This window comes from Molothrus ater, chromosome 3 (genome assembly GCF_012460135.2).
Source record: "Molothrus ater isolate BHLD 08-10-18 breed brown headed cowbird chromosome 3, BPBGC_Mater_1.1, whole genome shotgun sequence".
In the NCBI taxonomy this organism is placed as follows: Eukaryota; Metazoa; Chordata; class Aves; order Passeriformes; family Icteridae; genus Molothrus; species Molothrus ater.
The window spans coordinates 98346261-98359514 of NC_050480.2; the positions used below are offsets into that span (position 1 = coordinate 98346261).

Genomic DNA, 13254 nt, shown 5'->3' on the forward strand with positions numbered 1-13254 from the left:
GAGATAAACATTTCTTTGCTCATCCATTCAAATAATTGTGCTAGGTCATTTGCACAGACTTTTGGATTGGTGTGCATTTTGTTCAATTTTTTCTCATGTCCAATTCTCCAAATGTCAAGGTAATCTATCTTCACAGTTAGATTTGTATTGTTCATGCTTCATTAAATTGCAGAGTTGGACCATGTTACCTAGCACTTCATGTTGCCATGCTAATTATTGCTAATAAAGATTGCAATTGTAATCACCTTTATTTGCCCTTTTTTGATTGCCTGTGTTGGAAGGAACAGACCAGAAAGGCTCTCCTTTACTCCCCCTGAGCCAAAATCCCTTCCACTGTGAGCACTCTACCCAGAGAGTTCATTTTTTCTTTTCTGCAATCAGTGTAATCTCTGTATAAAGGGTGAAGAGCTTTGAGGTCAATTGACAGAACTACAGCTGCATTGCTAAACTTCCGAAATTTAACAAATGTTTCTCCTGGAGGAGCTGTTACCTGCATTCAGGTGATAGCTCCTACTTTTTCAGTGCAGCAATTTTCTTCTTTTCAGATTTCTCAGGTCAAAGAGGACTTGTCTCAAAATCAATACTAAAATACTGTAAGAGTTACCTGTAACTCAGAGAATATCAGAGCAATAAAAACTGAGGAAAGGCATTGAGCTTCTTTCCATAACAACTAGGCTCTTTGCACAGTAATCTTGAGTAGAGGAAGAGATTTCCAAGGGAAAATAGTGCTGAAGATACCAGTTTCCACAGGTGCAGCAGTAAACCCAGTTGTCATCAAAGACCAGCATTAAATTAAGAGAGAGGAGCACAAGCAAGCAGGCAACTGGGGAGAAGGAAGCCTTTTATTCAAAATCCTTGAAAGATGGAGTGTCATCCTGATAGCTGATTTATTCAACATCCGAATCTAACAGATTATCTTGCTGTAACTTGGAAGCCACATGACAACTGATTCCCTCTGATTCTTGAAAGAATGAAATAATACTCTTTTTTTCTCTACCAAAGTGAATCAGTACCACCCAAGATATTGCAGGCAGATCATTTCCTTACTGTTTATAGTAGCATTGATTTACTGATGCTCACTTTTCACAAATTTAGGGTTTTCTCCTTGTCACATCTTTGTAGGGGTGCTGCCTGTTAAAAAGGCTGCAAATTACATATTTTCTCTCAGACTGTATGGTGAAATCTTGAATTACCTTGTTGCTGCTGTACTGATTGTTGTTCCAGTGATGAAAGGTACACAGGCAAAGAATGCAGCTCTTGGTGTTAGTGACCAGAGATGGTAAGACAAAAAGGCATTTATGTCCTTTTCCCTTTGCATTTTGTCAGGAACAGAAGGAAGTCTAATGTGGGTTTAGTTAATAGAGAATGTTACTCAAAGATCAGTTTCACATGCCAAAATGCATAAACATTCTCTGTGGGGGTCTGCAGTAATTCAAGAAATTAATACTGCTACTCAGAAAATTGTTTGACACACAGGACACAAATTTAAACAGACCTTTCTTTCTCTTCATCCTGTGTTGTGTGATAACTTGCTAAACTACATTCCAAAATTATCATATTACTATGATATCCTTTTTGCACATCATGGTAAGTTTGGGACATGGAAGTTCCTAAATTTTAAGGGATGATTCAGTATTCATAGACATTATTATAATTTATTTTAAAAAACTTGAAGATGGCAAACAGTTTTACTAACACCTTAGATAATAAACAAAACTATAAAGCAAGAGTAAAAAATGCACCCAAACATTGAAGGTAATTTTTTTTTATTTTAAAATTAATTTCTATAGCTTCTAAAATAGGAATTTAAGTAGGCAAGACTGATGGGAAGGAACTTCAACAACGGTTTTCCCCATGGTAATGGTATATGAAATAGACTGTTGATACCAAACATGTTTTTTATTTTCTGGTTCAGGGCCATACGACCCAAGTGATCCTCCCACATGACAGAAATAATCTTCAGTTTTGCTTATTATAGTTTTTACTTGTTTTATTGTCTTTCTTAATTAAAAGTATTCAAAGTATTCAGCACTTGTGCTTTTAAAGCACAAATACTCATTCAAATGAGACAGTTTGATTAGAGATTTTTAAATATTTTAATGTTTACTGGCTGAAACGGATAACAATGCAAATTTATCTGGTCTTGTAGACAGGACGAATTGCTGTTATTGGGATAAATAAGGAAAGAGTTTGATAGAAAAAGAAAATGAGTGTGTACCTCATCTCTGGGGTCCAGTAGTCTGAAAGTTGCATCCAGCCTGATATAAGATGTATCTTATATTCTGGTTCAGGAAAATGGAAAAAATAAAGCAGCAGCATGAAAAAAAAAGAGTTGAAAGTATAAATACCCTTTGTAGCATGTTAAATTCTGTTTCCTGAAACAGAAATGTGTGCATTGCAGCTCAAACAGAGCTTAAAGCAGAAGCTGAAATATAGCTTGCTGTCTCATAGAGCTGAATGTTACCTTGTGATTATGTGAACTCATAGCTTCAAATAGAGAATTAAGGAAGAAATATATGGAAAACAAACAAATACAACTTTCTCTATCTGTTCCTATAAAATATGTTTGTTTGGGGTTTTTTTGTAATGTAATGTTCCTGAATACACAGAATATCAGGAATAAATTTTAGTTACTGTTACCAAATGGAAGAACATGAGCAGAGAATTATGGGAGGAAAACATACAGAACAAATAGAGTATATCTTTAAAATTAAAAAAAAGAGCAATAAAAGTCTGAAGCAATTGAAGAGCAATGATAAAATTAAAAAAAAGAGCAATAAACGTCTGAAGCAATTGAACTGGAAGGGAATGAAAACATAAGCCTTTTGAAGGCTTTCTGTATGCATCAAACATGCAAAAGACACCCTTAGACAATATTAATAGAGTAACAGAAACTTAATCTTTTTATCTCTCTTCCCAACAATATACCTCACAATTAATTTTTCTCCAGTTTGGGGTCAATATCCATTTATGTCTGTTATTACCTGGTACCATTCCCCAAGTACTTAATTTATGTTTTCTTAGCCACCACTTCAGATTCAATTTGTAGACTGCTGGTGATGTATATAGTTCTCATAAGCCAGTATCTACATCTCAGTTAAATTAAAAATGGTATGTATGTGTATGACAAAGATAACAATGTTTTTCTTCCTCTAATTTTAGCTTCATGTCCTTATCCAAACAGCAGATAAAGGCAGATGGACTTTCTTTAATGTATAATTTTTTCAATTTATGTTCACCTATCAATTTACTCTGTGATGGACAAATTGGTCATTGGTTACTTACTGATTAATCCTTTGGAGACAGCTACATCAGCCAGTTCCCTCAGGCCCCTGGGATGCATCTCATGGAGTTCCATGCACTTGGGTATATTCAGATTCCTCAGACCTGACCTTCTCCCAGGATGGGAAGGACTTCAGTCCCTCAGTACCTGGCATGAGCTTCAGAGAGGTGGGATGTGAGATTAACAGTAAAAACTGAGGCAAAAAAAAATGTTGACTATCTCAGTCTTCTCTCTGTTGGTTGTCGCCTGTTCTCCTGTCTTATTTATTGCAGCGGTATGTTTTCTTTAACCTTACTTTTGTGGCAAACATACCTGTAAATCCTTTCTTATTCTTTGCAGCTCTTGCCAAATTAAGCTCTAAATGGGCCTTAGCTTTCCTAATACCACTACTACATATCCAGATGACATCCCATAATCTCATATGTCATCCCATATACCATAATAAGGGTATATATCCCTTATTCCTTGCCTGTGCATTTCCTTCTAGTACTTCAGTTTACCCAGGAGATACTTACTAAGGCATGCTAGTCTTCTGCCTTCTTTACCTGATTTCTTACATGGGGAAATCAAGAAGCATGCTCTAAAAAAAAAAGTCCTTAAAGATCTGCCAGCTTTGTTCAGATCCCTTTTCCCTGAAGGCAGTTTCCTAGGGGATCCCATGGACCCAAATACTGAAATTTAATCTAAACTGCTAATCAACTGAAAGTTTCCTTTCCTAAAATTCAGGGTCCTGACTACTCCACTGCTGCCCTATATCCTTCAAGATTGTTAATTCCATCAAAGCATAAGCACTGCAGCCCAAGTTAATGTTTTCTCTAATCAGTTAATCAGATTGATTGGTTACAAACATTTGATTGGTTACAAATGGAGAGCTCAAGGAATAAAGTACAGAATGAATTATGGTAATGATTTTAAAGGCAGGCTCAAATGAATTTAGGGGAGAGGAGGAGAGACATAGGTGAAAATTTGAGATCATCTCAGGGTGGCATATGACAGTAAAGAACTTACAGTATTTTAGTATTTAGGAGCACAAGAACTTCAGAGATAAACTCGTGACAGCTTTTTCAGGTTGAAGCTGGTGAAAGAGGTCTGGTAGCTCTCTGTGGAAAAAAGAACATAATAAACTTTCAGAGTATGAAAGAAAAAAACATGCTTGTAGAAGGAAAGAAGAGATAGAAACACGAGTGTTTGAAGCCTTTGTAGTGACTGGAAGTGTACGTTCTTGGAGTTTTGTGGTGTGTGTTGGTGCCCTAAATTTCCAGCTGTGTGTGTATAGAAAGCAAGCTCTTATTTCTCTACTTCAGATGGTCCAATAGCCTCTAGACTACAAGGAATAAATTTGTCACTAAGCACTGTGGTTTCTCAGGCTCTTAGGTGATTTGATTGAATGCACCAAACAGCATAAATCTTACTGTAGAATGGCCCATTGTTGCATGCATTGTATGGCTAACAGACTGACCTAAACTTCACTGAATGTCTTGCCATTTCTCATCAAGAATCTGTCAAAGAGGCAGTTGAATGATGGGCACACTGTAGCTGAGGGTTCAGTTTAGGATTCCTGTTCCTTTGACTGAACCACTGAGGAAAAAGCAGTTCTGGTTCTTCTTAAATATTGTAATTTTGTCTGTAAAACCTTTATCTGTGGCAAAGGTAAGTGCTCTGACTGATATTTTCTAGAATGCTTTCTACACAGAAGACTAAAAAAACCAGTTTCTTGTATTTTTATGCTATAAAGAAAGATATTTAAAGGAAAAAAATAGCTTCTTCTGAAATTTGTTCTACTCTGGAATATTCATCTATATGAATATTACTGTTACTGTTTATCACAGTAGATGCTGAGTTGGAAGAGATCAACAAAGATCATTGTGTCCTGCTCCTGCCCCTACACAGGACCATCCCCAAGAGTCAACCCCGTGCTTTTGTTAAGCTTTGGCATTTTCCAGAGCTTCTAGCTGAGCTAATTTGGAATAAACCCCCCAGTATGATTTTCTAATTGACAGATGGCCACTTTAGAACTCTTAAGATTCAGGAGAGACTGCCTCTGCAGCTAGAATGTTGTTGGCCCACAGAAGCTTCTGAAAATATGTAAAATTGATAAAAAAGAGCAATAAAAAAGGAGGCCGACTCTTCTCAGGGGTATCCAGTGTCAGGAAAATATGCAGTGGGCAGAAGGCAAACTACCTGAAATTCCATATGAAGATAAAAAAAATGCTCCTTTTTTGTGATGTGAGGGTGGTCAGGTGCTGGAATAGATTTCCCAGAGAGGCTGTGGAGTCTCCATCTTTTAGATACTCAAAACCAGGCTGAACACAGACCTAAGAAAATTCTAGTTGTACCGATTTTGAGTAGGGGAGTCTGGATGAACCTCAGAAACTTTTTTTCCAAAATCAACAATTCAGGTATTCTTAAAACCTTTCCCTGTTTTTTAATTCCTCAATACCTTTAATGTAGGATATAAGACAGGTGACACCTATATTTCACTGGAATATGAGAAGTAGAAAGGGGATTTTCAAGCAGCTAAGAACCAAATTTAATACTTAACTCATCATATGGAGACAGAGGAACTTACTACTTTAACACTACTTCTCTGGATACAATTCATGACTAGATTTTGCAGTTTTTAATTCTGACTTTAATGTTAATACAGGTGGTAAAATATAAAACCATAAATATAATTTGTGTATATTCACTGCCCCCTCCTTTTGGTTGTTTTTCTATAGAAAGCTTTTCAATTTATAGAGAGATGTATGGAAAGTAAAGAGATAATACCTAGGAAAGCTGATTCATATGTGTTGGAGGAATTCTACACTGTCACAATCTAAGCAGTTAATGGGGCTTATTAAAACTAATATTTTACACAAAACAGTCATGATTTGGTTTTCCAGTATCAATGGGTGTATTTGGATTTGGTTATTGGAAAGAAAAATACTGATATTGGCAAGTTGGTAAAAAAATAGAAAGGAATTCAGCTTTGACTATCTTTATATGGACTCTTAAAAGCATATATCAGCCTTTTTTTCCCCCTGAGAATTCTAGAAATCATCTTGATTTTTGTAATGAAGTGAAAAAAAATTAGTCATTTTGAGAAAGTGCTTGGATTTTTGCCTTTTGATCAGTTTGTTTCCAAGAATAACAGCTATAATAGCTTAATTTATAATTCAATTTTAATAGTCCTAACACCTCCTTACCTTTTTTTAAATAACAGTTCTCATTAACACAAAATTTTGTCTTGATTCTTAAAACTGGGCCTCAGGATAGATGCTTCTATGTATTTTTTTTTCTTCACATTTAATGAGGCTTCCAGTAACTCTTTTTAATAATCCAAAAAGGAGTACAAAAAGCTCTGTTATTAATTGTCTCCTTTGCATTAATATTGACTGTTGCACTCAGCTGGGAGCTGGCATGAAGCCAGGGTAGGACTGGCTAGTTGTGCAGTGTAGATAACTGCTGTGTTTCAGTGACCTAGTGTTCCCTGTAGTCATACAGAACAGTTTTGATAACTCAAAGGCAGTTATGAAACTCATTAGGGGGAAAAAGGGAATGAAATGTGTTTAATGTTTGCTCCTCTGCACCTCAGTTATATCCATAAAGCTGGACCAGGTCAGAACTGAACCATGTTCTCCTAATACAAAGTGAAAGGCTCTCCACTTAATGAGCTTTTTAAGCTAAAAATGGAGCATAGCCAAGTGCTACATACCAATTTGTAGTACTGCATCAGTAGTAATTTATTCACAACTTCATAAAAGAAGTCAACAAAAAAAAGAGCAGCTGCTAAACAATTAACATCGGTTGGGTCACTGTTCTCCTATGTTCACTATGAGACATTTGGAGATGCTTAATTTGTAAGAGTCTGATGCTTTTATATATTGACTACTTAAGAGAAAATTCAGTAAAGCACTAATTGGGCATGCAGTGTTATTCAGTGGATGTTGCTGCTAGATAATAAATGCATTCTGGCATGTGTATCAAAAGCAGGTATGTTTGTTATGCATAAGCAGAGAATAAAAAGAAATTGTTTTTAACCATATTTCCAAAAGTATGTCTCAAGTATTTTAAATTATGAGTTCTGAAATGTGATTTTTGTCAGTTATTTTAAGAATGTCTGAATGATTTTTTTATAGCAATGGGTATTAGTTTTTAACATGAGAAAAATACAGTAACCTGATTTTTAAATCCTTAATGCTAAAATACTCAGGCCTTTAAAAGTATAAATAAAATTCCTTTGTAATATCCATTTCTTTTTATGTGACATAGTGATTGTATCCCACAACTAAATAACACAGAACACAAAAAAATCTGAAAGAAAAGACTGGATTTTTTTAAGGGGTGAAATTTGCCTTTCATGTGTCAAGAAATACCTGTGCCTTACAGAACAGAACTACACAACAGATTCTCCATTAAACGACCTGTTTGTTATTTAAGAACAATTTTTCTTATCAAATTATAACGATGAAGATATATTTGAATGATTTAATACCTGAAATCAATATTGATCAAAGTAGACAAGAGCTCGAATAGTTCATCTTTCATATTGTATCTTGTCCTGCCAAATATCTGCAAAAATAAAATTAAATTCAATTTTATTTACAGTGAAAGTAACAGGAATGTATGACTTTTAAAGTACATAGAGGCATCTTTTATTGCAGTTAGTGAAGAAATTTGGCTCTGCAAGCTTTGAAACATTAGCAAATTGTTTCCTTTGAATTTACAGAACCACATCTTATGTATATTGTGAAAAACAAAAGATATTTATCTCATTCATGTAGATATGTTACTTACATTCAGATGTAATTTAGATTTTGGTTGAAGTTTTTTCTCCTGTATTATAACTACCAGATCTTCACAAAAGCATTCAAAAAAGAGAAAGAATACAATGAAATTAGGATCCCTCATGATTCCTACTTTCTTAAATGTACTGGATATGCTACCTGATGCATTTCACCCCAAACATTGGAGTACTTATTAGTTTCATACATACGATAAAATGTCCTTCTAATCCTTAACATTTAGAAAATTTACTTTTCATGTTTGATAATTTGTGTTCTTGTTTCATCTTAAAAATGGTCTAAACATGATTCTATCTGCATTTCCTAAACCAGATGGTTCTCCAAGTGATACTGTGACTTAGAATAAGTCCTTTTGCTTTTATTTATTTATCCTCAGATAAATTCTGGGATAATAACCTGAATATAACTTTTATTCATAATGCATTCTGATACAATTTCCAGGAAAAGAAAAACTAGTCACAGTATTATTGATATTGTTTTAAATTTTTTGTTATTTTTAAAATAGAAAGGGTTGGAAGTGATTGGGCCAAGCTGTTAATTTTTATTCTGCCATGTCAATGCTCTTTTTCTTTTTTTTTTTTATTCACCCCTGCAGATGCACATGTATAGCAGGGTGGACAGGGCCAGACTGCAGTGAAGATATAAATGAATGTGAATCTGAACCATGCTTGAATGGAGCCACCTGTTTCGAATCTGTGAAGCCGGGGCAGTTTGTATGCATTTGTCCTCCATTTTATACTGGTGACTTCTGCCACCAGCGCTTCAGTCCCTGCGAGCTGCCTTACAATCCATGTATAAACAATTCAACCTGCTTGGCACAAGTAGATGGAAATCCAATGTGCATTTGCAGAACAGGTGAGAACTGGAATAGTTAATTTCTTCCATTTTCTGTTGTGCTCTGGAAAATTGCAAATATATATTGAATTTGTCACTATCTTTAGTGTAAGTGACAAAGAATATGCTTGCAAAGAACATAAAACCATTATGAATTGCAGCAGGTTTATCAGTTGTGTTAAAAGACTGGGAAGATAGCTGTCAGTTTACTTATTATTAATTTCTTATTTTACAATACTTATTAAATCTATGGTGGCTTAAATTCAGCACTCAGAATCAGTATTTCTCAGTCAATTGTTACAATGAAATAGAGATAGACATGCACCTGGCCAGCAAAGACAAACTAAATTGACAAAACAGACAGGCAGATTTAGAAAAAATGTATGCAAATTGGTGGAAGTACAAAAATTGGAGCAAGTTGGAAATTGTTTCTTTTCCTGCTGAGCTGTCAGGAAGGCCTGGCACATCAGGGAAGTAATCTTCCCTTGCTTAATGGATATAGTGGGTTTCTCCCTGTATGCACAAGGAACCAAATCACAGCAGGTGCTGACAGCTTCCCTGGGCCATGGCTTAAAAGATACAATCGCACCCTCAATGTACAAGAACTGCTAAGGTGAAACAGAGCAACAGTTTAACTGTGCAGAACATTGCTATACACGTCCATGTAGGAATTGAAGAATAAATTAACTAATTAACAACTGTACTGAAAAGTTAGAAAAGTTAGCAAAGCAGGGGAGTACAATTACTGAGACTGGAATTGGAGCAGGATTTTGAAGTTTTCACTGTTATGCCTATAAACATAGGGGCCTCTTAGGGACAAAGGCTAGCAGATAACTGCAGTGTTACATGAAAATACTATTATTTGTCATTTATTAAGCAACAAAGATATGGATATAATATCTAGGAATGAGGAGCATATAAAACCTTAGGGTTTTTTACTATTACAGTAAATGTTACCGCAAGCTGCTGAGGAAAAAACTCAAACATCACTGGGGAGGTATGCAAGTTGCATGCTTCTTAGTGAAGCATCTTTAGAAAAGCTGGTTTTCAAAAATATAGGTAGATTACTTGATTTAGTAGTAAATGGCATGTGGATTAAACTTGCCAGTAGCTAACAGTCCAGTCATTAGAAAGGTTGAGTCTGGTATAACAGGAATCACAAAATGTAGCAGTGCTTACCAAATTTTAACTATCTGAGAACACCATATCATTGAACACTATATCTGAGATGGGTACAACAGGACCATAAATTATACCACTGCCAGTGGTACATATTTAGAAGAAAAAGACGATTTGTGTTGGCTAGGTCAGAGAAGATAAAAGCTGATAGAGTATGAATTGGGCAGAATAAAAGTTGATGTAAGATGTTAGCTTAGGACAGAATTACCACAGCAAATTGGTAGGAAGGTGATTAAGTCATGATTAGCTGTAGTATAAAACAAAGTTGCATCTTTGTTCCCGTATGTACATTGGGGAACTATAGCTGATTTTGCTATAAAGAGCTCTAAAATTCTATAAATACTGTTAATGTAAATCTTCCTCTTGAGCTCTTTTGCCCTAGATACAGAGGTTTTCTTCCTTCGAAGAGATAGATTATAATATTTGTGTAACAAAACTGGGCTCTCATCTCATAGATCATGGAACAGTGTTAGACCATGACTTTAAGTCAAATTGTCCACAGAAGCAGGTTAAACAGTTTAAAAAGTTATGATCTCTACAATTGCACAATGGTATATTCAAGATTGCAAAAATGTTGAAGGGAGGGCCATTATTGCAAAAGCTTAAGAATCACTGCTGTAGAACAAGTTTCCCAAGAGGTGTAGAGAAAACCCCTCTCAAATACTTTGCCAGTAATTGATAAGCAAGGGTTTGATCAAGACAGTTGTGGGGACATATGGGTTTGAGCTGTTAATCATATAGCCAGTACTGGATCTCCTTAAATAATACAGACTAAATGCAAAGAAAACAGAAGGAATGGAAAACTTAGGGCAAATAGCAGAATTTTTATTGCTTAATTTATCAACATGTCTTTCCAGTATTAGAAAACTCCATTCTTAGAATTAGTCTTAATAATAGAACTGAAAATTTAGCGTAACAGAAAATCTAGGCAGAAGATGTAAGCAAGACTATATAATTTAAATAATGTTGAAATATTTGTAGATGAGTCTTGGTCACTATTCGTAAATTCCCCAAAAGGTCTACATGAGAAAGATCCAAAGAGCAATTCAACTGCATATATAAGTAAAATAGAAAGAGTCTAGGCATTAGACCATGCTCTTCTAGATAATGGCAAGCACAAAACTGTTAGTGCTTTAGAGGCAACCCGAAAGAGAGATAGGACATTTTGGTAAAAATAGTGATACTTGCTAAGAATTATGTTCCAAGAAAAAAAAAATACTGAAGAAATGTATTCAGAATCAAGGAAAACTATGAGAAGGCATACAACTACTGAGTGCAAAATCAGCTCTCTGCTGGAGCTGATGAACAAGTTTGATTAATGATGAAATGGAGATAAAAGATAACAGTTTTAAGAAAGTGTGAAACCTGTGTAATTATAAGCGCATAAATATTGCAGAGAATAACAAGATAAAAAGTAATTTGCAACCATAAACTACAGGCCAGAAAATATCCAGTGTTTTCTAATAAGACTTTTTTAAACTGTGATTTATTCTTTTATGAGAACTATTAGTAGTTATTAGTATAGTAACTATATAGTAGCAAGGCAAGCTAGTAGGAAAGGCAGCTAGAGTTGTTGCTGACATAAAGAGAGGAAGAGAAGGCCAAGATTGCTGAATTAAAGTGGTTCCTAGAATTCCTGCTTCTTAGAAGGTAGAAAATAATCTCTCATTAAAATTAGATGTAGAACTTCCTTCATTAGTCCAAGTAATACAAATAGGATAACCTCAGGATGTTCATGCATCCTCCTTATTACAATGGAAACAATTTTCCATAAACGTTCTCTGATAGAAAAATTAGCAGAAAATGCTACATATTCTACACTAAGTATTGCATACATATAGAGAGACTTCATATTAAAGCTTTACCTACTCTTTTCAGAAATATGGATTATTTGGACAGCCAGCATTTGTGTTAACTCAGTAACATCTTAATTAGTTATGGTAGAAGGGAGATTGGACCAATATAATAATGTATGTATTATTGAAAGAAGTAAACTGGAAATGTCTGGATTGTGGATGTCCACAGTATTACATTAAGGACGTATTATTTTCTAATGTACTTCATTTCACACAAAAGTAGACATATAAAGTGAAATGGCTAATGCTGTAGAAATGCTTATGTCGCTCTGCCAACTATTTAGGCAGCTTAGGAAAAATCTTTCAGGTGATAGGCAGGCTGAATTCTTGACCAGTTGCCTCATGTGGTTTTGCTGTAAAGTTGGGGTTTTTTGGGTTTGTTTGTTTGGTTTTTTGGGGTTTTTTTTTGGTTTTTTTTGTGGTTTTTTGTTTGTTTGTTTTTGTTTTTGTTTTTTTTTTAATTTCATAGAAGCACACCATTTTAGAGAGGAGTAAAAAGAGCAGGGGGTAGCAACATTTGTCATTACAGCACACAAGTACACAAAAGCTTTGTCATCTTATTTATCTTCATTGCAGCTTTAAAAATAGAAAGCTAGAAACTGAGAAGTTGAAAAACTGGTTTATGCATGGGGCTTAAGGTTAAAGCCATCAGTTTTAGGGTGTAATGAAATTATGTGTATTGTTCCAGGGAAATCTATAAAAAGGACTCATCTCTAAGGAGAAACAATAGCAACAGTTTTTACTGGAATTATGCATTTAATTTTTTCTTTGTCGTTTCTAAAAGCAATACATTCTTTATGCTTCAAGGTAATTTTTGAAGTCCTTGTTTTAAACAGATTTTCCCTGGACTTTTTCACCTCTTTTATCAGTCTCCTGTCAATAGCTTTTCCATGACACCTACTCTTTGTTCTAGATGTTAGTGATCATTTTTATTTGGTCTATAGGACCTTATAGCTAGAAATTTGAACCAAGGCAAAATATTTTTCAGCCAATGCCTGAAACAAGGCTAAGTGAAAATTATCATAACGTAGAAAATTTATAATACCAAGCAGAAATAATAAACGGATGATGAAAAACAAGTTGTTCAAATTGGAGTTTGCCATTGTCAAATTTCTGAGTCCTTCAGTGCTAGTTTCTTTTTCAGACATACGCATACATCATTTACAGAGGGAAATAGCCTTTTTACAGTGCCTAATATTTTACACACCTCTGATTTTGATTCATGTACCTACTTATGGTATGCTGAACAACCTAAGTACCTGAACTAATGATTATGGGACTGCTATTATATCTCTGCTGTTTGCAAACATTGGTT

At 34.9% G+C, this 13254-nt stretch overlaps 1 protein-coding gene across 1 annotated transcript in view; it reads left to right on the forward strand.

The window, feature by feature from the left end:
- The window catches only part of EYS (eyes shut homolog), a 797164-nt gene that overhangs the window by 277834 nt on the left and 506076 nt on the right, over window positions 1–13254 (forward strand). The window contains exon 22 of the mRNA XM_054514337.1: window positions 8666–8925. Coding sequence (XP_054370312.1) covers window positions 8666–8925 — 260 coding nt within the window. The remainder of the gene's footprint in view (window positions 1–8665; window positions 8926–13254) is intronic.